The 23,573-nt window shown below is 49.2% G+C and overlaps 1 protein-coding gene across 1 annotated transcript in view; it reads right to left on the bottom strand.

Annotated features, from left to right (window-relative positions):
- The window catches only part of LOC144510036 (bone morphogenetic protein 1-like), a 307,138-nt gene that overhangs the window by 85,055 nt on the left and 198,510 nt on the right, over nt 1–23,573 (bottom strand). The window contains exon 10 of the mRNA XM_078239242.1: nt 12,401–12,525. Coding sequence (XP_078095368.1) covers nt 12,401–12,525 — 125 coding nt within the window. The remainder of the gene's footprint in view (nt 1–12,400; nt 12,526–23,573) is intronic.

The following is a 23,573-nucleotide window of genomic DNA, read 5'->3' as shown; positions in this document are numbered from 1 at the left end:
CTTAGAAATATTTTGGTTTCGAAACGTTCTTTAAGCCATTTATTTCTTAAATTTCCCTCCCATTGGGCTCATTAGATGATGAATGGTGCACATACACAGAGGGAGAACTCTGGACATAACTAAAGGCCGGAGGCCTTTTAACAGGCCTTGGGTGGCACAGTGGTTAGCGCTGCTGCCTCACAGCGCCAGGGACCCGGATTCGATTCCCGATTTGGGTCACTGTCTGCGCGGAGTTTGCACGTTCTTCCCCCGTGTCTGTGTGGGTTTCCTCCGGGTGCCCCGGTTTCCTCCCACAGTCCGAAAGATGTGCTGGTTAGGTGCTAAATTCTCCCTCAGTGTAACCCAAACAGGCACTAGAGCGTGGCGACGAGTGGATTTTCACAGTAAACTTCATTGCAGCGTTAATGTAAGCCTACTTGTGACACGAATAAAAAACCTTTAATTTGCAGCAAAGTAAAATTTATTTATTAGTGTCACAAGTCGGCTTACATTAACACTGCAATGAAGTTACTGTGAAAATCCCCTAGTCGCGACACTCCGGCGCCTGTTCGGGTTACACTGAGGGAGAATTTAGCACCTAACCAGCATGTCTTTTGGAGTGTGGGAGGAAACCGGAGCACTTGGAGGAAAGCCACGCAGACACTGGGAGAACGTGCAAACTCCACACAGACAGTGACCCAAGCTGGGAATTGAACCCGGGTCCCTGGCGCTGTGAGGCAGCAGTGCTAACCACTTTTATACACATTTTATACACCCGGGCAATCTGCCTTATGAAAACAGCGGTGTGTCTGTACAAACAAGTGTCACGAGGATAACAGAACATCAGAGTCCAAGAGCAACAAGGGGGATCACTGAGAGGAACTTTCTGTTTTAAAAGCCGGACAAGACACAGATCTTGGAGTGGGCAGCATTGGGTGGCGCAGTTCATGCCAATACCAGCTGTGTGATTTAACAGGGTGAAGTTTCCTGATGCCTAAAACTGTGGCGGTTGGTACGGGCAAGTAGGAAAGTCAATAAAATGTTTAAAAATACCAAGCCAACAGAATGGAACATGCCGCAATTCGCTGAAAGCACAATCAAAATAGGGGGCTCACCTTGCAATGTTCAAGGGCGAGATTTCACCTTGTTGTTGCAAACACGGCTGTTAACTTTTGCTGTGTAGAATACAGAGCATTCCCAAACAATAACTCGCACTTAACATGGCCTTCAGCATACACTACACACAATCGTCTGGAGGTGTTCACCAGTTTCATCCTTGGTAAGGCCAAGATCTAATTCTTCCTCCTTTAATGCTAACTCAGGCCCGACCCCACACCATCCCCCGTCTCCCCCACCCCCCCTCGCTGCTATCTCCACTGGCTCTTTTGAAAGCATAGCCAAATATGGCAGCGTTATTAAACAGCGCAGAGAGGGCAAGTGTGTGTATGTGTGTGATTGAAAGGCCCAATGTCATAACATTGGATGAAATTCTGGGTTCCTGCCAGATGTCTCTCCTGAGACGTGCCTTGGGAATTTAATCATGGGCCCACGTCATTTGCAATCAGCATTATTAGTTTGACGGAGTGGACTTTTACTTCTGGGGCTCTGATTTTTGGGTAGGAATGAAGGTTTCACTGACTTTCATAGTTTAACACACATTGGAGCCTCAACTTCATTGCAATCTTTCTTCCCATTTTGCTGGGACTATTTCCCCCTGCAGCGTAGGAGGCTTAGGGGCGATCTTATAGAGGTCTATAAAACAATAAGGGGCATCGATAAGGTAGGTAGTCAACATCTTTTCCCAAAGCTTTGAGAAAGGGTCATCCGGACTCGAAACGTCAGCTTTTTTCTCTCCGTACAGACTTGCTGAGATTTTCCAGCATTTTCCCTTTTGGTTTCGGATTCCAGCGGTAATTTGCTTTTATCCAGTCTTTTCCCAAAGATCGGGGAGTCTAAAACTGGAGGGCATGGGTTTAAGGTGAGAGGGGAGAGATACAAAAGGGTTCAGAGGGGCAATTTTTTCACACAGAGGGTGGTGAGTGTCTGGAACAAGCTGCCAGAGGTAGTAATAGAGGTGGGTACAATTTTGTCTTTTAGAAAGCGTTTGGACAGTTACATGGGTAAGATGGGTATAGAGGGATATGGGCCAAACACGGGTAATTGGGACTAGCTTAGTGGTTAAATAAAAAAGGGGCGGAATGGACAAGTTGGGCCAAAGGGCCTGTTTCTATGCTGTAAACCTCTACGACTCTATGAATGATCTATTCTCCCCTAACCCTTACTGACACGTTATAACACACAACACACACCATGCCAAAAGACAACACACAATCCTCATGTCCCAGCCATTCCTTGAAGCTGATTACAAATCTACTACTGCACAAATGTATCCTCATTTTCTTTTCTGTACACAAAACCATGTGTATATACCCGACTTCCTAACACTCTCGCTAAGATCTGTGCAACATCCTCTAAGCCTGACTCATCTCACACTTAAATTACCAGCCACATCCTTGGGTTAGACCACAGTGAGAGCACAGCGTGCAGTTCCAGTCCCCGTATTATCAGAAGGGTAAAGTAAAGTTTATTTATTAGTGTCACAAGTCGGCTTACATTAACACTGCAATGAAGTTACTGTGAAAACCCCCTAGTCGCCACACTCCTGTTCGGGTTACACTGAGGGAGAATTTAGCACCTAACCAACACGTCTTTGGACTGGGGAGGAAACCGGAGCACCCGGAGGAAACCCACGCAGACACGGGGGGAGAACGTGCAGACTCCGCACAGACAGTGACCCGAGCCGGGAATCGAACCCGGGTCCCTGGCGCTGTGAGGCAGCAGAGCTAACCCACTGTGCCAAATAATTCAGATTCCACCGCGCTACGGGGCGGCAAGTTCCACAAATTGACCACCCTCTGCGAGAAGTAGCTCCTCCTCTGGGAAGAATTGCTACTGGGAGGAAAGATGGGAGGAGGTTTGGGTACAGCATGGATTATTTGGGCTAAATGGCCTGTTTCTGGGCAGCGTATGCTCTGGAATCTTACATTTCTGGACCAGAGGCTGACTCTCCATCACCCTCCTTGCATTATCCCCCCAGAACACGCCATCACAAGTCAACCCCTCATACAAGAGGCAGGGCTTCCTCTCCTGATCCCTGTCAATGGGGCAGGCACTTCTGGAGGGGGCAAGAGTGGATTGACTGCGTGATGGCTCCAGCTGTCGCACAGCTAGCTGTCTCGGTTCGTGTGTGAGGAATGACTGCTGATGTGGAAATGTATTACTCTGAGAGCGTGGGGGGGGGGAGAGAAGGGGATGAGGGAACCACGAAACTTTAAAATGCAGGGCGTACATTTCAAACCTGGGACTTTTCAAGCACAGCTTCGATAGCAGGGCCGGGTTTGCTGTCAGGCGGTTATTGTGTTACCGTAAATGAGGTGTTACAACCTACCAGTTTAATTCAGTACTTAGTAAGCCTGCAGGCATTTTTCTCCATTCCATTCTGTATAACACACAGCCCTGCAAATGTGCTACAGCTCACACCGTAGCTGAGAGAGGAAGGATTTCTGCTCGCTCTCTTCCAGATACTCTATCCGTTCTTTAACATTTGCACTTGTTTCTTTTTAATTCCCATTCGGAGCAGGAGTTAATTGGCCTTCCTCCTGTTCTTGGCATGGCCAGGTTCGGGAATGTATTAAGAGGCTGTAATGTCAGTGAGAGAGAGGACCATATTGTTAATGGCGCTTTGGGCTACCGAAGTCAACCTAGGGTGGACTGAGGCCCTGGCACACCCGCAGGATGTCTCACTCTGACACCACTGAGCTGCCTCACTGAGATTTACAGAATGATACAGTGCTGGAGTAGGCCACTTAATGCCCCGGCCATTTTTGATTCCAATCCGCCTGTTCCATCTCATGGAAGTTAGCCCTCTTCCAGTTAAGTATGCCTACACGTTGTACCTTGTCCTTTCCCACAACTATTCTGCACCGGATTAGGTTGTGATCGCTGTTGCCCAAATGCTCCCCTGCTGAAATATGCCCCACTTCATTCCCTCAAACTAAATCTGGACCTTCCTCATTAGGCAGGATCAAGAAAATTCTTTTCTACATCTGCTTTTATGCACCGTGTAATATCCAGCACACCTGTGAATCCAATGGTCCAACTTTGCTATGCTATAATTCTTCCTAGAGCCATTTGATTAGAAGGAATCTGAGGGATCCTGTGTATGCTTAGCTCTGTTTGCTTCAGTCGATGCAAAGACTTCATTTTAAGATATTTCTGCCTATGCACAGTTACATTTAAATGCTAGACTGTAGGGGTTAACCAACTCTGCTGAGCTGAACAATTGTAGCCAACTTGACTACATGTAGAATCAGAAGGCATGGTGGGTTGGCTAAAAATTGACTGCATTCCTGAAGGGTACACAATGCAGACAAACAACAGTTTCCCATAACAGCAGCTGCGAGGATTGCTTTCCTAGATGGAGGCAGCAAGCGAAAAACATTTCCAATAACAAGATGAGGGTTGAAATATATTTCGATTTTCGAGTGCGTGTTCAGTTCAGTTCTCAGATTCCACTCATTTCAGTGCATGTTTTTTTGTCGAAGGCCTGGCCATGAAGCCAGTCTCCAAGTTCACTTTTTGCTTCTGCCATGTTAATTCTTTAAAGTTCTTTTCAATAAAAGAAAACCATTTTAAAACTCGAATCAGTGCTGCCCTCTTGTCTCTTCAAACGAATGAATAGACCCAACAAAATCTGAATGCAGCCTGTACATTGGTATTACATGGCTATATATTTAAGTAAAATATATATATATTGAAATAATATACATATAAATAGTTATGTAGACAAATAGAAATTTGATGCCAACAATAGCTCACAGACAGTTCTCAAATGAACGACCAGTTAACCTCGCTGGAGTGGTTGTAATTGAGGGGGGAGTGTTGGCATGGAGACCGGGTTAACAACTTGGTTGTCGTCGTAGACAGCCATGACTCTTTCAACATTCATTTAAACCGGCCTCACATAGGCAGATTCCTCGGATTAATGTCCCATCCGGCAGCCTGCAAATTCGACAACACGACACCAGCCGGAATTTTTCCGGCTTCCCCCCTCCCCCAGAATCGGGGCAGGCGAGGCTCGGAGAATGGAATCCTCCGTAGGCCTCAGGCGGGATCTTACGAGCCTCGGGTGGGCGAGGCGGTAAAATTCCGGCAACTCTCTTTGTCTGCTGTGCATGATACAGACTCAATTTAATTATTTATCAGTGTCACCAATAAGCTGACATTAACGCTGCAATGGAGTTGCTGTGAAAATCCCCCACACTCCGGCGCCTGTTTGGGTTACACTGAGGGAGAATTTAGCACCTAGCCAGCACGTCTTTCGGACTGTGGGAGGAAACCGGAGCACCCGGAGGAAAGCCACGCAGACACGGGGAGAATGTGCAGACTCCGCACGGACACTGACCCCCAAGCTGGGAATCGAACCCGGGTCCCTAGCATTGTGAGGCAGCAGTGCTAACCCACTGTGGCACCGTGCCGCCCTTGGACTTGGAACCTAAGGTGGGCCTTGAACCAACCACCATTTCACCCTGGGCCAGGAGAGCCAAACCAAGATGCAAAACGCACACTGAATGCTCTGCGACCTTTTACAGATGCATCAGTGTGTATCAAAGTGTTGCATGGGCCTATTTGTAACTTGACCCACATGCGGGGGAGGACTACATGCAAGAAGAGATTTATCAACCACACATTCTGAAGACAGTCTAAAAGGGAAGAGATACAGGGTTTGTTGATGAAGGGAATGAGTGCGTGTTGAATGTTCTCAGCAAGCATCCTCCACCTAACCTTTTGAGCATCGGGTTTCGCCCGGGGATGTCAGAGCACAGCTGGTTTGCATCACAAAACATCTGGAAGCAGGATCTTGTGCTCTGGTAGGAGGACTCACGACAGCACAGAGGAGCTGAGCGAACAGCTTAGCAATGGGCGAGGGGGTTGAGGGGCTGTGCTGTCAGGAGGGGGAAGTACAGCCCCTCCTCGCACCGCCCCCCCCCCCCGCCCCCCCCCCCCGCCCCCCCTATATCCAGCGCTCTGTGCTGGGAAGAGTATAGTTCAGGTGAGAGTAGAATCGGGCTTCACTGTGGAAGCTCTTTACCAGAATGATGGCAACACAGGAGGCCATTCAGCCAGTCCTGTCCATACTGGCTCTCTGCACGAGCTCCTCTACGTCTTCCGCTGTATCAATGCAAATCTTTCCTCTTCAGCTGACGGTCCGATTCCCTCTTAGAAGCCACGATTGAATCTGCCTCCACCACACGCTGAAGCAACCCATTCCAGATCCAAACCACTCGCTGCATGAATTGGTTTTTCCTCATGTCACCGTCATTGCTTCCTCTGCCAATCACTTTAAATCTGTGTCCCTCTGGGTCTCAATCCTTCCACAGTAAGAAGTTTAACAACACCAGGTTAAAGTCCAACAGGTTTATTTGGTAGCAAAAGCCACACAAGCTTTCGGAGCTCTAAGCCCCTTCTTCAGGTGAGTGGGAATTCTGTTCACAAACAGAGCATATAAAGACACAGACTCAATTTACATGAATAATGGTTGGAATGCGAATACTTACAACTAATACTTACAACTATTGATTAGTTGTAAGTATTCGCATTCCAACCATTATTCATGTAAATTGAGTCTGTGTCTTTATAAGCTCTGTTTGTGAACAGAATTCCCACCCACCTGAAGAAGGGGCTAAGAGCTCCGAAAGCTTGTGTGGCTTTTGCTACCAAATAAACCTGTTGGACTTTAACCTGGTGTTGTTAAACTTCTTACTGTGTTTACCCCAGTCCAACGCCGGCATCTCCACATCATCTCAATCCTTCCACCAGACGCCTCAGGATTTTAAACGCCTCTATCAAAACCTCCTCTCAACCTTCTCTTCTCCAAGGAGCACAGCCCCAGCTTCTCCAATCTATCCACGCAACTGAACATGGGCGGCACGGTGGCGCAGTGGGTTAGCACTGCTGCCTCACAGTGCCAAGAAGCCGGGTTCGATTCCCGGCTCGGGTCACTGTCTGTGCGGAGTTTGCACATTCTCCCCGTGTCTGCGTGGGTTTCCTCCGGATGCTCTGGTTTCTTCCCACAGTCCAAAGATGTGCAGGTTAGATTGATTGGCCATGGAAAATTGTCCCTTAGTGTCAGGGGATCAGCAGGGTAAACATGTGGGATTATGGGAATAGGGCCTGAGTGGGATTGTGGTCAGTGCAGACTTGATGGGCCAGAAGGTCTCCTTCTGCACAGTAGGGATTCTATGATTCTAAGTCCCTCATCCCTGGAAACATTCTTGTGAATCTTTTCCGCAATCTCTCTCTAATGCCTTCACATCCTTCCTGAAGTACGGTGCCCAGAACAGAACACAGTACTCTAGTTGAGGTCGAACCAGTGTTTTATGCAGGTTGATCATAACTCCCTTGCTTTTGTACTCTGTGCCCCTATTTAAAGCACAGGATATTATTTATCAACAGCTTTCTCAACCTGCTGCTTTTTATAAAGCACAGGATCCCATATGCTTCTTCTTAAACTTTGTACGTGTTGTCAATTCCCACTGTCCGGAATCATAAATAAAGAGAAGGCCCCTCAAACAAAGTGTTGGAGGGAGAGGCTGAGGGAGGGGTTGCACTTGGCAACAGTCAGTGGCTTTAGGAGAGGAAAGGCAATTGGCAACAATGGAGTTGCAAACAAGTGAACAAAAGGGGCAGCACGGTGGCACAGTGGTTCGCACTGCTGCCTCACAGCGCCAGGGACCCGGGTTCAATTCCTGGCTTGGGTCACTATCTGTGTGGAGTCTGCACGTTCTCCCCGTGTCTGCGTGGGTTTCCTCCGGGTGCCCCGGTTTCCTCCCACAGTCTGAAAGACGTGCTGGTTAGGTGCTAAATTCTCCCTCAGTGTAACTAAAACAGGCGCTGGAGTGTGGCGACTCGGGGATTTTGACAGTAACTTCATTGCAGTGTTAATGTAAGCCGACTTGTGACTAATAGATAAACTTTACTTTAAAAGTGAAGGTATTTTCTCTGCTCATTTTAAGCTCCTGCGCTGTTGGATAATACACTTGTAACCCAATATCAGCCGGCCAATGCTCTTTGCAGGTTTATTTGTGATTTACAGCCGCTCTCAAGGGTTAAGCGAATGCACTGCAAGAGAACGCGGCTCAGGTTATTGGAGCGTTGCTGCACTGCAGACCGGAGCTCACCCGGACCATTGTGCTCTCGAATCATCTTACCCGAGTCCCTTCCTTACCCCAGTCCCTTCCTTACCCTAGTCCCTTCCTTACCCCAGTCCCTTCCTTACCCTAGTCCCTTCCTTGCCCTAGTCCCTTCCTTACCCTAGTCCCTTCCTTACCCTAGTCCCTTCCTTACCCTAGCCCCTTCCTTACCCTAGTCCCTTCCTTACCCTAGTCCCTTCCTTACCCTAGTCCCTTCCTTACCCTAGTCTCCATCTTACCCTAGTCCCTTCCTTACCCTAGTCCCTTCCTTACCCTAGTCCCTTCCTTACCCTAGTCCCTTCCTTACCCTAGTCTCCATCTTACCCTAGTCCCTTCCTTACCCTAGTCCCTTCCTTACCCTAGTCCCTTCCTTACCCTAGTCCCTTCCTTACCCTAGCCCCTTCCTTACCCTAGTCCCTTCCTTACCCTAGTCCCTTCCTTACCCTAGTCCCTTCCTTACCCTAGTCTCCATCTTACCCTAGTCCCTTCCTTACCCTAGTCCCTTCCTTACCCTAGTCCCTTCCTTACCCTAGTCTCCATCTTACCCTAGTCCCTTCCTTACCCTAGTCCCTTCCTTACCCTAGTCCCTTCCTTACCCTAGTCTCCATCTTACCCTAGTCCCTTCCTTACCCTAGTCCCTTCCTTACCCTAGTCCCTTCCTTACCCTAGTCTTCATCTTACCCTAGTCCCTTCCTTACCCTAGTCCCTTCCTTACCCTAGTCCCTTCCTTACCCGAGTCCCTTCCTTACCCTAGTCCCTTCCTTACCCTAGTCCCTTCCTTACCCTAGCCTCCATCTTACCCGAGTCCCTTCCTTACCCTAGTCCCTTCCTTACCCTAGTCTCCATCTTACCCTAGTCCCTTCCTTACCCTAGTCCCTTCCTTACCCTAGTCCCTTCCTTACCCTAGTCCCTTCCTTACCCTAGTCCCTTCCTTACTCTAGTCTCCATCTTACCCGAGTCCCTTCCTTACCCTAGTCCCTTCCTTACCGTAGTCCCTTCCTTACCCTAGTCCCTTCCTTACCCTAGTCCCTTCCTTACCCGAGTCCCTTCCTTACTCTAGTCCCTTCCTTACCCTAGTCCCTTCCTTACCCTAGTCCCTTCCTTACCCGAGTCCCTTCCTTACTCTAGTCCCTTCCTTACCCTAGTCCCTTCCTTACCCGAGTCCCTTCCTTACCCTAGTCCCTTCCTTACCCTAGACTCCATCTTACCCTAGTCCCTTCCTTACCCTAGTCCCTTCCTTACCCTAGTCCCTTCCTTACCCTAGTCTCCATCTTACCCTAGTCCCTTCCTTACCCTAGTCCCTTCCTTACCCTAGTCCCTTCCTTACCCTAGTCTCCATCTTACCCGAGTCCCTTCCTTACCCTAGTCCCTTCCTTACCCTAGTCCCTTCCTTACTCTAGTCCCTTCCTTACCCTAGTCTCCATCTTACCCGAGTCCCTTCCCTACCCTAGTCCCTTCCTTAAGCTAGTCCCTTCCTTACCCTAGTCCCTTCCTTACCCTAGTCCCTTCCTTACCCTAGTCCCTTCCTTTCCCTAGTCCCTTCCTTACCCTAGTCTCCATCTTACCCTAGTCCCTTCCTTACCCTAGTCTCCATCTTACCCTAGTCCCTTCCTTACCCTAGTCCCTTCCTTACCCTAGTCCCTTCCTTACCCTAGTCTCCATCTTACCCGAGTCCCTTCCTTACCCTAGTCCCTTCCTTACCCTAGTCCCTTCCTTACCCTAGTCCCTTCCTTACTCTAGTCCCTTCCTTACCCTAGTCTCCATCTTACCCTAGTCCCTTCCTTACCCTAGTCCCTTCCTTACCCTAGTCCCTTCCTTACCCTAGTCCCTTCCTTACCCTAGTCTCCATTTTACCCGAGTCCCTTCCTTACCCTAGTCCCTTCCTTACCCTAGTCCCTTCCTTACCCTAGTCCCTTCCTTACCCTAGTCTCCATCTTACCCGAGTCCCTTCCTTACCCTAGTCCCTTCCTTACCCTAGTCCCTTCCTTACTCTAGTCCCTTCCTTACCCTAGTCTCCATCTTACCCGAGTCCCTTCCCTACCCTAGTCCCTTCCTTAAGCTAGTCCCTTCCTTACCCTAGTCCCTTCCTTACCCTAGTCCCTTCCTTACCCTAGTCCCTTCCTTTCCCTAGTCCCTTCCTTACCCCAGTCTCCATCTTACCCTAGTCCCTTCCTTACCCTAGTCTCCATCTTACCCTAGTCCCTTCCTTACCCTAGTCCCTTCCTTACCCTAGTCCCTTCCTTACCCTAGTCTCCATCTTACCCGAGTCCCTTCCTTACCCTAGTCCCTTCCTTACCCTAGTCCCTTCCTTACCCTAGTCCCTTCCTTACTCTAGTCCCTTCCTTACCCTAGTCTCCATCTTACCCTAGTCCCTTCCTTACCCTAGTCCCTTCCTTACCCTAGTCCCTTCCTTACCCTAGTCTCCATCTTACCCGAGTCCCTTCCTTACCCTAGTCCCTTCCTTACCCTAGTCCCTTCCTTACCCTAGTCCCTTCCTTACCCTAGTCTCCATCTTACCCTAGTCCCTTCCTTACCCTAGTCTCCATCTTACCCTAGTCCCTTCCTTACCCTAGTCCCTTCCTTACCCTAGTCCCTTCCTTACCCTAGTCCCTTCCTTACCCGAGTCCCTTCCTTACCCGAGTCCCTTCCTTACCCTAGTCTCCATCTTACCCTAGTCCCTTCCTTACCCTAGTCCCTTCCTTACCCTAGCCCGTTTCTTACCCTAGTCCCTTCCTTACCCTAGTCCCTTCCTTACCCTAGTCCGTTTCTTACCCTAGTCCCATTCAAATCAGCACTCACTCAGCCTCCATTGGAGCAGGGCTTTCTCACAAGTGAGGAAAGCGCACTTGCATTCATTGCAGCTCTCACAGAAACATTAGGCAGGAAAGGAGGCCATTCGGCCCATTGAACCCATGCCAGCTCCATGTCATTCAATCCAGTCAGTCCCATTCCAACGCTCTATCCATGTGGTAGCTTATTCCCTTCAAGCACCCATTCGTAACCAGCCTGCTTTTGTACCCAATGCCCTACTTCTGAAGCCCAGGATCCCATATTCTTTGCTGGCTAAACTCTCTCAATAATGTCTGACCACCTCCAAAGGTCGATGGACATGAACCCACAGTTTCCTCTTTCTGACTGTGCTATTAAGTCCACATTGCCTCTCCCCATCCATTGCCTCACACTTCTCTGTATTAAATTCCATCTACCACTCCCGCTAGGGGTGGCATGGTGGCACTAGGGATGGCACAGTGGTTAGCACTGCTGCCTCACAGCGCCAGGGACCCAGGTTCGATTCCCAGCTTGGGTCACTGTCTGTGCGGAGTCTGCACGTTCTCCCCGTGTCTGCGTGGGTTTCCTCCGGGTGCTCCGGTTTCCTCCCACAGCCCGAGAGATGTGCTGGTTAGGTGCGTTGGCCGTGCTAAATTCTCCCTCAGTGTACCCGAACAGTCGCCGGAGTGTGGCGACTAGGGGATTTTCACAGTAACTTCATTGCAGTGTTAATGTTAATGTGTGATGCTAATAATTAACAAATAAATAATCAGCCTATTCTGCTCACCTATATATGTCTAGCTGCAGTCTATTCGTGTTATCCTCACTCCCCAACACTACTGAAAGACTTTGCGTGCAATGAACCACCCTAACTCGCAAAGTAAAGTTTATTTATTCACGTTCCAAGTAAGGTTTACATTAACACTGCAATGAAGTTACTGTGAAAATCCCCAAGTTACCACACTCCTGTTCGGGTCACACTGAGGGAGAATTTAGCACCTAACCAGCACATCCTTCGGACTGTGGGAGGAAACCGGAGCACCCGGAGGAAACCCATGCAGACACGGGGAGAATGTGCAAATTCCGCATAGACCCAAGCCGGGAATCGAACCTGGGTCCCTGGCGCTGTGAGGCAGCAGTGCTAACCACTGTGCCGCGGTCACTGTTGTTACGGAGGTGAAGTTGGTGAGATAGTACAAACAGCAACAAGATATACAATCACTGAATACCATATTCAGGCCTTTGAGCACTGATATTCCTATAGTCAACTTACTCCACGTTTCGGCTCCTCCCCATACCCTTTCAATATTCCCCGATCACAAACAATTATCTAACCCGTTCGCAGGTCCCGCAATGTCTCCTGTGGCTCCGCCTTTTGACTACCCCATGGCCCTTCTTACCTGGGCACCTGTACAGCTTGCGGGCCTGGCTGATGTCTCCCTTGCTGAGTCGTGTCCGCTGTCCTATCGGGGGCCGGACGCCATTGTCATCGTACCGAGGAAGGATGGTGTCGAGGAAGATCCCCCTAAACGGAAAGGCATCTGTAAGTCAGGCCTCCAGAGTCGGCTGGGTGCTCCAGCATGACGCAAGCTGGCAGAATGTGGAGGGCTGGTTCAGTCAGGACAAATAACTCCAGAGCAACTATAACCCATTGGAGGCAGAGAGACTGCGGAACGGGATTTGGAGGGAGAGAGAGAGGGACAGGGGATGGAGGGGAAGGAACTGAGTGATCAGGGTTGGCAGGAGAGAGAATGAGCAACTGGAGTTGAAGAGATTACGGCCTTGGATGATTGTGTTTCCTCCCGCACTACAAAGATATGCAGGTTAGGGGGATTAGCCGTGTTAGGGAAGTAGTTATTCCTCCTGGTCAAAGCTGTAGGGAGGCGATGGCCTAGTGGTATTATTGTATAAACTATTAATCCAAAAACTCAGCTAATGTTCTGGGTTCAAATCCCGCCATGGCAGGTGGTGGAATTTGAATTCAGTAAAAAAAAAATCTGGAATTAAGAATCTACTGATGAAATCATCGTCAATTGTTGGAAAAACTCCTTGGGTTCACTGATGTCCTTGAGGGAAAGAAATCTGTTGTCCTTCCGTTTAAAGTTTATTTATTAATGTAAGTAGGCTTACATTAACACTGCAATGAAGTTGCTGTGAAAATCCCCTAATCGCCACACTCCTGTTCGGGTTGCACTGAGGGAGAATTTGGCACCTAACCAGCACGTCTTTCGGACTGTGGGAGGAAACCGGAGCACCCGGAGGAAACCCACGCAGACACGGGGAGAATGTGCAGGCTCCGCACAGGCAGTGACCCGAGCCGGGAATCGAACCCGGGTCCCTGTGAGGCAGCGGTGCTAACCGCTGACAGCATCTGTAAGACCTGCTGAGATCTCCCAGCGTTTTCTGTTTTTGTACTTACAACTACCCTGGATTGCAGAGTTAAAAAGTAATATCCCTGAAAACAAAATGCGGTAAAACTCAAACAGGCAAAGCTCAACAGATCCACGAGTTGGAACAATTTAATGGTGTAAATATTTTCCTCTTGAGATTCAACCACATTGCTGTAGCTCTCCACACTAACCAAGGGTCAACATATGATACTCTCTCACACGCGGTCAGTGATTACCTGGCAGAATAGTTATTCCAGTCAGGTAATCACCATTCTATATACAAACCGACAATCTGGAAACAGCCTGTGTCACATAATTAATGCTTTGTTGATAGATGCACCATCCACTCAGGATACCATTGCTTTTTATTTTATTCATTCATGGGACATGGGCGTCGCTGGCTGGGCCAGCATTTATTGCCCATCCCTAGTTGCTCGAGGGCAGTTGAGAGTCAACCACATTACCCAGACCGGGTAAGGACGGCAGATTTCCTTCCCTAAAGGGACATTAGTGACCCAGATGGGTTTTTCCAACAATGATTTCATGGTCATCAGTAGATTCTTAATTCCAGATATTTTTAAAAATTGAATTCAAATTCCACCATCTGCCATGGCGGGATTCGAATCTGGGTCCCCCAGAACATTTCGGGATTAATAGTCTAGCAATAATACCACTAGGCCACCGCCTGCCTTGAACTGTTAACTCCTGTGCCGTTAACAAATGCATTAAACAAGGTCTGGCCGACATGCACACACGAGGACGGCCTCAACCGGGATATTGGGTTCATGTCACACTATTTGTAACCCCCACAGCTTGCCTGGACCTGCAAAGTTTCACTGGCTGTCTTGTCTGGAGACAATACACATCTTTTTAGCCTGTCTTGATGCTCTCTCCACTCACGTTGTTTGTACCTTAAAGACTTGATTAGCTGTAAGTATTCGCATTCCAACCATTATTCATGTAAATTGAGTCTGTGTCTTTATATGCCCTGTTTGTGAACAGAATTCCCACTCACCTGAAGAAGGGGCTTGGAGCTCCGAAAGCTTGTGTGGCTTTTGCTACCAAATAAACCTGTTGGACTTTAACCTGGTGTTGTTAAACTTCTTACTACATGTGACTCCAGAGCCACAGCAATGTGGTTGACTCTCAACTGCCCTCCAAGGGCAACTAGGGATGGGTAATAAATGCTGGCCCAGCCAGCGATGCCCATGTCCCACGAACGAATTGATACAAAGGGGACATCACAAGAATTTAAAAATAAAGGGTCACTCATTTAAGACGGGGGGGATGAGGTGAATTTCTATCTCTCAGAGGGTGGTGAATCTCTGGAGCTCTCTTCCTCAAAAGGCAGTGGAAGCAGGGCCTTTGAATATTTTTAAGTCTGAACGAGATAGATTCTCGATTAACAAGGGAGGGTGAAAGGTTATCGGGGGGCTGTGGCAGGCAGGAATGTGGGGTTGAGGTTACAATCATTACCTCACGGTTCTCTGTATTAAATTCCTCCAACACTAGGGGCGGCGCGGTGGCACTGGGGGTGGCACAGTGGTTAGTACTGCTGCCTCACAGCGCGGATTGAATGGCGGAGCTAGTTCAAGGGGCCGAGTGGCCTACTCCTGCTCCTAATTTGTACCTTTGCGTGTTCACATTTGTGAGGGCTGCCTTGAGAAGTTAATGAGGAGTCTTTTGCAGCAATTTGGTTGTCAGGAGGGGCACTAAGGGGGGGGGGGGGGGAAAGTGGTTCCTTGAAACATACTGCCTCATTCCACATCTGTGCATTCCAGCAACTAATGAGCTTTTAGCAGATCAAAAAGGGGTTGGGTCGTTACGAAGGCCACAAATTGAAAAGCTGCAGAATATAAACGTCTTCTGGGTGCTATCATTGTCAATTGTCAGTCGCTTACGTGAGCCCTGCATTTATAAATTCACAAAGGCATGGTGTGTTCATGTTCTCAAACAGCCACCAGCCCACACCGACTGTGTGAGGTTAGTGGGAGAAAATACTTCTGTCCTGGACGCAGTTCTACAAGAAGTTTGATGATCTCACAAGAATGGTCGAGGTTGGTGAATCTACCTTCAAAATGCTAAATCCCGCCAACAGCACCACAACTCCACTCGATGCCCGAATGCCCCCTTCAATCACCTACCAGGATTCTCAGGTCAAACCTGACACACCGGCTCATATACGTAGCTTCACACTGCCAGCTATTCAACCATCACAGCTGCGCCACCCTTCCCTCTCTCTCACAGGGCAAGGCGCGCAACCGGAGGCAGCAACACCAAGCTGGGATAGGGTGAGGGTCAGGACTGACTCAGCACTGCACTGTCAGAAGGCCAGTACTGAGGGAGTGCTGCACTGTCAGAGGGTCAGTACTGAGGGAGTGCTGCACTGTCAGAGGGTCAGTACTGAGGGAGTGCTGCACTGTCAGAGGGTCAGTACTGAGGGAGTGCTGCACTGTCAGAGGGTCAGTACTGAGGGAGTGCCGTGCTGTCAGAGGGTCAGTACTGAGGAGGTGCCGCACTGTCAGAGGGGCAGTACTGAGGGAGCGCTGCACTGTCAGAAGGTCAGTACTGAGGGAGTGCCGCACTGTCAGAGGGTCAGTACTGAGGGATTGCTGCACTGTCAGAGGGTCAGTACTGAGGGAGTGCTGCACTGTCAGAGGGTCAGTACTGAGGGAGTGCTGCACTGTTAGAGGGTCAGGACTGAGGGAGTGCCGCACTGTCAGAGGGTCAGTACTAAGGGAGTGCTGCACTGTCAGAGGGTCAGTACTGAGGGAGTGCTGCACTGTCAGAGGGTCAGTACTGAGGGAGTGCTGCACTGTCAGAGGGTCAGTACTGAGGGAGCACTGCACTGTCAGAGGGTCAGTACTGAGGGAGTGCTGCACTGTCAGAGGGTCAGTACTGAGGGAGTGCTGCACTGTCAGAGGGTCAGTACTGAGGGAGCACTGCACTGTCAGAGGGTCAGTACTGAGGGAGTGCTGCACTGTCAGAGGGTCAGTACTGAGGGTGTGCTGCATTGCCGAAGAGTCAGTACTGAGGGAGCGCCGCACTGTCAGAGGGTCAGTACTGAGGGAGTGCCGCACTGTCAGAGGGTCAGTACTGAGGGAGTGCCGCACTGTCAGAGGGTGAGTACTGAGGGAGCGCCGCACTGTCAGAGGGTCAGTACTGAGGGAGTGCTGCATTGTCAGAGGGTCAGTACTGAGGGAGTGCTGCACTGTCAGAGGGTCAGTACTGAGCGAGTGCCGCACTGTCAGAGGGTCAGTACTGAGGGAGTGCCACACTGTCAGAGGGTCAGTACTGAGCGAGTGCCGCACTGTCAGAGGGTCAGTACTGAGGGAGTGCTGCACTGTCAGAGGGTCAGTACTGAGGGAGTGCCACACTGTCAGAGGGTCAGTACTGAGGGAGTGTCGCACTGTCAGAGGGTCAGTACTGAGGGAGTGCTGCACTGTCAGAGGGTCAGTGCTGAGGGAGCGCCGCACTGTCAGAGGGTCAGTACTGAGGGAGTGCTGCATTGTCAGAGGGTCAGTACTGAGGGAGTGCTGCACTGTCAGAGGGTCAGTACTGAGGGAGTGCTGCACTGTCAGAGGGTCAGTGCTGAGGGAGTGCCGCACTGTCAGAGGGTCAGTACTGAGGGAGTGCCGCACTGTCAGAGGGTCAGTACTGAGGGAGTGCTGCACTGCCGGAGGGTCAGTACTGAGGGAGTGCCGCACTGTCAGAGGGTCAGACAAGGCATTAAATTGAGGCACTCTCTGGTGGGCATAAACGATCCCATGACAATACCTCGTAAAGATTAGGGGGCTTTTCCCCTGCCTCCTGTTCCTCAACCAACATGATGATGTGGTCATTGCGACATTGTGATTTGTTTGCTTTGCACCAAGTGGTGTTACGTCTCCTCCAATACCCTGGCAAGTACACTGGCTGTGAGGCACCTTGTGACATTCTCGGGTTATGAAAGATTCTATATGAATATAAGTTCTCTCCTTCATTTTGATTCTTTCAAACACTTGGATAGGTAGCAGCCGAAAACGTTTGCACATGTCGGCACTGTATTGAGTTCGCTATGTTAGATATTCATTCAGAACGTTAGTCTTTAGTTCACTTCAGGTATAAGTCAAGTGACCCACTAGGGAGCTTTTATTAGATATTCATTACAAATCTATTTTCCTTCTTGTTTGTAATTGATAAAAGTTCTTGCTAATTTACTTATTATATATGTTAACTATATTCTTAAATAAACTTTGTTTGATAAAAGCCCCCTAGTGGGTCACTTGAATTATACCTGAAGTGAACTAAAGACTAAGATTCAAAGAGCATTTTCTCACTGGTATTGGTTTAATGGGCAGTTAATCCAATACACTTGAGGCTGAGCTAGTCAGGTATTTCACTATCATTTTAGCACGTCCGTTAATCATTTGTTTATAATGGATGAACGATTTCAGTGCTGAACTCCTTACACGGGTATCAGGTTATTCAAAACTGCTCTCACCTCTAGTAGTAACCCAGCAGCGGTTAACCATAGTGCTATAACCTGGTGCTGTGGGACTGTTGTGCTCCGGTTTCCTCCCACAGTTCAAAGATGTGCGGGTTAGGTTGATTGGCCATGCTAAATTGACCCGAATGTCAGGGGATTAGCGGGGTAAATATGTGGGGTTACGGGAATAGGGCCTGGGCGGGATTGTGATTGGTACAGACTCGATTGGGCCAACCTGGTGTTGTGAGACTTCTTATGGAGCGAGCTCTTTTGAATACCTCTGCCACGGTCTCAGGCACTGCGTTCCAGAGCCTATCCACTAGCTGGGTGGAAAACCATTTGCGCAATGTTGCCATTGCTTCTTTTGCCAATTAGTTTATTTATTAGTGTCACATGTAGGCCTACATTAACACTGCAATGAAGTTATTGTGAAAATCCCCTAGTCGCCACACTCCTGTTCGGGTTACACTGAGGGAGAATTTAGCACCTAACCAGCACGTCTTTCGGACTGTGGGAGGAAACCGGAGCACCCGGAGGAAACCCACGCAGACACGGGGAGAACGTGCAGACTCCGCACAGACAGTGACCCAAGCCGGGAATCGAACCCGGGTCCCTGGCGCTGTGAGGCAGCAGTGCTAACCCACTGTGCCACCATGCTGCCCTGATCATCTTAAACTGGTGAGAACTGGTTCTCCAATCTACCGCAAACTGAAACAGTTACCCTTCTATCTTTCCTGATCGGAATCATCTCTCAGTACTGGCTTAATCTTTATCAATCTTATTTTCGCACCTTCTCCAGTGTCGCTCGGCACCTTTGATGCTACGGAGACCAGAATTGCACCAAGTGTATTCTAACCAAGGTTAAATACAAGTTTAATAGTTACTTCTCAGCATTTCAGTCACAGAATCCCTACAGTGCAGAAGGAGGCCATTTGGCCCATCGAGTCTGCACCGACCACAACCCCACCCAGGCCCAATTCCCGTAACCCCACATATTTACCCTGCTAATCCCCCTGACGCTAGGGTCAATTTAGCATGGCCAATCCACCTAACCCACACGTCTTTGGAGTGTGGGAGGAAACTGGAGCACCCGGAGGAAACCCACGCAGACACGGGGGGAATGTGCAGATTCCACTCAGACAGTGACCCGAGGCCGGAATTGAACAAAGAACAAAGTAAATTACAGCACAGGAACAGGCCCTTCGGCCCTCCAAGCCTGCACCGACCGTGCTGCCCGACTGAACTAAAACCCCCTACCCTTCCGGGGACCATATCCCTCTATTCCCATCCTATTCATGTATTTGTCAAGACGCCCCTTAAAACTCACTATCGTATCTGCTTCCACTACCTCCCCCGGCAACGAGTTCCAGGCACCCACCACCCTCTGTGTAAAAAAACTTGTTTCAAACCCGGCGCAGTGAGGCAGCAGTGTTAACCTGTGTGCCACCGTGCTGCCCATTTCAATTCTACCCCTCTGGAATATGGGCGGCACGGAGCGGCACAGTGGTTAGCACTTCTGCCTCACGGCGCCAGGGACCCGGGTTCGATTCCCGGCTTGGGTCACTGTCTGTGCGGAGTTTGCACATTCTCCCCGTGCCTGCGTGGGTTTCCTCCGGGTGCTCCGGTTTCCTCCCACAGTCCGAAAGATGTGCGGGTTAGGTTGATTGGCTATATAAAATTGCCCCTTAGTATCAGGTGGACTAGCAGGGGAAATACGTGGGGTTGTGGGGATAGGGCCTGGGTGGGATTGTGGTCGGTGCAGGCTCGATGGGCCGAATGGCCTCCTTCTGCACTGTAGGGATTCTATGGAATTCAATCCCTGCGATTGATTTGAGTCTCTGACATGTTCCAGGCTTTCTACCTCTGTGTAATATGGAGTATATATTGCAGGACTGGCAGTGTCACCCTGACAGAGTGTATCACAGTAAGAAGTTTAACAACACCAGGTTAAAGTCCAACAGGTTTATTTGGTAGCAAAAGCCACACAAGCTTTCGAGGCTCTGAGCCCCTTCTTCAGGTGAGGACTCACCTGAAGAAGGGGCTCAGAGCCTCGAAAGCTTGTGTGGCTTTTGCTACCAAATAAACCTGTTGGACTTTAACCTGGTGTTGTTAAACTTCTTACTGTGTTTACCCCAGTCCAACGCCGGCATCTCCACAGAGTGTATCACTCCAAGGCTTGCCATAGTTCCATCAGCGTAATCCCATTAATCTATCAATCTGGGCACAATGAGGCCAAAGGTTAAATAGAGGTTGCAATGAGGTTGACGTGTGAGGCAGAACGCACAGCAGTGAAGACAAACGAATTAATGTCTGATTTTTTCAGAGGACTGTGAGGGAAAGCACATTATCTGGCATCGTCAAGTCTTACTCATTCCTGGCTTATTCTTACAAATAAGAAATGGGGTAGGCTTGCTAAGCGGCCTGGCAGCGCTTCAAGCCAGATGCACTGAGTGCTCTGAGCAGCAAGTCGACACGTGTCACAGCTGGCAAAGGTGCAGATCTCCCGGCAACCCACCCCCCTCCCCGCCGCCTTCCCCCAAAACAGTCCCAAGCAATCTCTAAAGTCTGCATCGTCATCCAAAATCGGAAGATGGCCATCTGGCCGGTCATCCTCGAGGCTGTGATCCTTCACCTCATCTGCCGAGCCAGGCAAAATGGTGGACCTGCCCCTCTGCCGTGCACAAGCGCCACTGGGCTTTCGGACACAAGCATCGTGCCCAGTCTTGTCACTATTTGCATGCGAGGGGTGTCACAGTTGAGCATGGTCTACTTCCCCGGTTGAGGGGGGCGGGGCAGAGGGTTGGAAAGATGAATGATCTGGCTAACTCAGGCCTGCAACAGGAGAGTTAATGCACAACAGGGTTGAGCTGAGTGTTAGGCCGCACTTGGAATATAGTGTTCAATTCTGGTCGCCACACTACCTGAAGGATGTGGAGGCTTTGGAGAGGGTTACAGAAAAGATTTACCAGGATGTTGTTGCCTGGTATGGAGGGCATTAGCTATGAGGAGAGGTTGGAGAAACTTGGTTTGTTCTCACTGGAGCGACAGAGGTTGAGGGGAGACCTGATAGAAGTCTACAAGATTATGAGGGGCATGGACAGAGTGGATAGTCAGAAGCTTTTCCCCAGGGTGGAAGAGTCAATTACTAGGGGGCACAGGTTTAAGGTGCGAGGGGCAAGGTTTAAAGGAGATGTACGAGGCAAGTTTTTTTACACAGGGGGTGGTGGGTGCCTGGAACTCGCTGCCGGGGGAGGTAGTGGAAGCGGATATGGTAGTGACTTTGAAGGGGTATCTGGACAAATATATGAATAGGATGGGGAATAGAGGGATACGATCCCTGGAAGGGTAGGGGGTTTTAGTTCAGTCGGGCAGCATGGTCGGTGCAGACTTGGAGGGCCGAAGGGCCTGTTCCTGTGCTGTAATTTTCTTTGTTCTTTGTTCTACATTGTCGGACTGTGGCAATACTGAAATAGGAGGAGGCCATTTATCCCTCCCCTCTTCTACTAGAACGTACTTCAATCACGGGATCATAGAAACCCTACAGTGCAGAAGGAGGACATTCGGCCCATCGAGTCTGCACTGACCACAATCCCACCTGGGCCCTATTCCCATAACCCCACATATTTACCCTGCTAATCCCCCTGACACTAGGGTCAACTTAGCATGGTCAACCCGCACATCACTGGACTGTGGGAGGAAACCGGAGCACCCGGAGGAAACCCACGCAGACACGGGGAGAATGTGCAAACTCCACAGAGGCAGTGACCCGAGGCCGGGAATTGAACCTTGGTCCCTGGCGCTGTGAGGCAGCAGTGCTAACCACTGTGCCATCCAAGCCCCACTATCCACCTTTGCTCCGTATCCCTCAATGCCCTTTACTCAAGGGATACAGATTTTCTCATGCGCCTGACTGCTCTTCAGTAGAAACCTGCTGTACTACTCAAAACGAACTTCACACACATGTAGATATATTGCATTTACATATTTCACTCTGAATTTAAAGCATTTAAAGCATAGAAGGCTTAAGAGATCAGGAGTTCTACACACTGTGATGTCAAGAAAGTTTTTCTTTAATCATGCTCATAGCCTGAGGTGATGTTATTGGTGGGAGTAGAAAAAGAACTGTGTGTCGGTCAGGTGACAAGGGTTATTTTTAGTTTTTTTTGGCTGCAGTATTAGAAGCACAGCTGAAAGAAGCCTCTCCCTGTTTCTATTTTGAAAGTTTTACCAATTAGTTCAAAGCACATCTTATTACCATCCTGCAGTAACGAATCTGTCTCTCGTGTTTCTGGAGAGCTGAAGACCACAAGCAGCTCTGAGTTTTCAAGATCATTCGAAATCAGCATTCAACCCAGGGAACTGGATTCCAGCATCATGTGAGCTTTAGCCTGTGCAGTGATACCTCAGTTTGAAGGGTTTTGTTTATCGGTTTTAATTGGAACACGTTAGAGATATTTCATTAAGAGTTATACATTATACTGCTTGTTTCTTGTTTGTAATTGACTGGAACTGATTTGTAAATTGGCGGCACAGTGGTTAGCTGCCTCACAGCGCCAGGGACCCGGGTTCGATTCCCGGCTTGGGTCACTGTCTGTGTGGAGTCTGCACGTTCTCCCCATGTCTGTGTGGGTTTCCTCCGGTTTCCTCCCACAGTCTGAAAGACGTGTTGGTTCGGTGCTAAATTCTCCCTCAGTGTACCCGAACAGGAGTGTGGCGACAAGGGGTACTTTCACAGTAACTTCATTGCAGTGTTAATGTAAGCCTACTTGTGACACTAATAAATGAAGTAGAAAAGTTGCTGCTAATTTTCTTATTATACATGTTAACTATATTCTTAAATAAACTTTGTTTGATAAAAGCTCCCCAGTGGGTCATTTGAATCATCCCTGAAGTGAAACCTATCATGCTTATCCTAGCCAAATTCAAGATGCAAGACTTATGGTTCAGGCAGTGTCCATGAAGTACTTTGGAGTTTCTAATCTGACCCATAAAAGCACCAACAGCCTTTGAATATTGGATCGACATGGGGTGCCAACTAGTAGCAAGATCCTCACAGGGTCACAGCCAGAGCGTGGCCACAAATTAATTGATCTGACCCTCATGTATCATAAAATTAAACCAATGAGGAGTGGGAGTAGACCATTCGCCCTTTAGCCTGTTCCGTCATAAGATCATGATCTGAGTGTTGCCTTAGTTTCACCTTCCTATCTGTCCCCCAGCGCCCTCGATTGCCTTATAGGTCAAAAATCCATCTAACTCAGCTTTGAATATATTCAATAACCCGCAGCCTCCATTGCTCTCTGGGGGGGAGAATTCCAAAGAATGATCTCCCTCTGAGAGAAGAAATTCCTCCTCCTCTCTGCCTTATTTTTAAACTGCATCCCCTTGTTTCTCCACAAGGGTGAAACTTCTCTCTCAGCATCCACCCTATCAAGCCCCCTTGAATCTTTATATAAAGCATTCTTTCCGGATGTATCACAGCTTGGTATGACTCCTGCTCTGCCCAAGACTGCAAGAAACTACAAAAGGTCGTGAATGTAGCCCAATCCATCACGCAAACCAGCCTCCCATCCATTGACTCTGTCTACACTTCCCGCCGCCTCGGCAAAACAGCCAGCATAATCAAGGAACCCCCCCGCACATTCTCTCTTCCATCTTCTTCCGTCGGGAAAAAGATACAAAAGTCTGAGGTCACGTACCAACCGACTCAAGAAC

This window comes from Mustelus asterias, chromosome 22 (assembly GCF_964213995.1).
Source record: "Mustelus asterias chromosome 22, sMusAst1.hap1.1, whole genome shotgun sequence".
NCBI lineage: Eukaryota > Metazoa > Chordata > Chondrichthyes > Carcharhiniformes > Triakidae > Mustelus > Mustelus asterias.
This window is presented reverse-complemented; position numbering and strand designations above follow the sequence as displayed.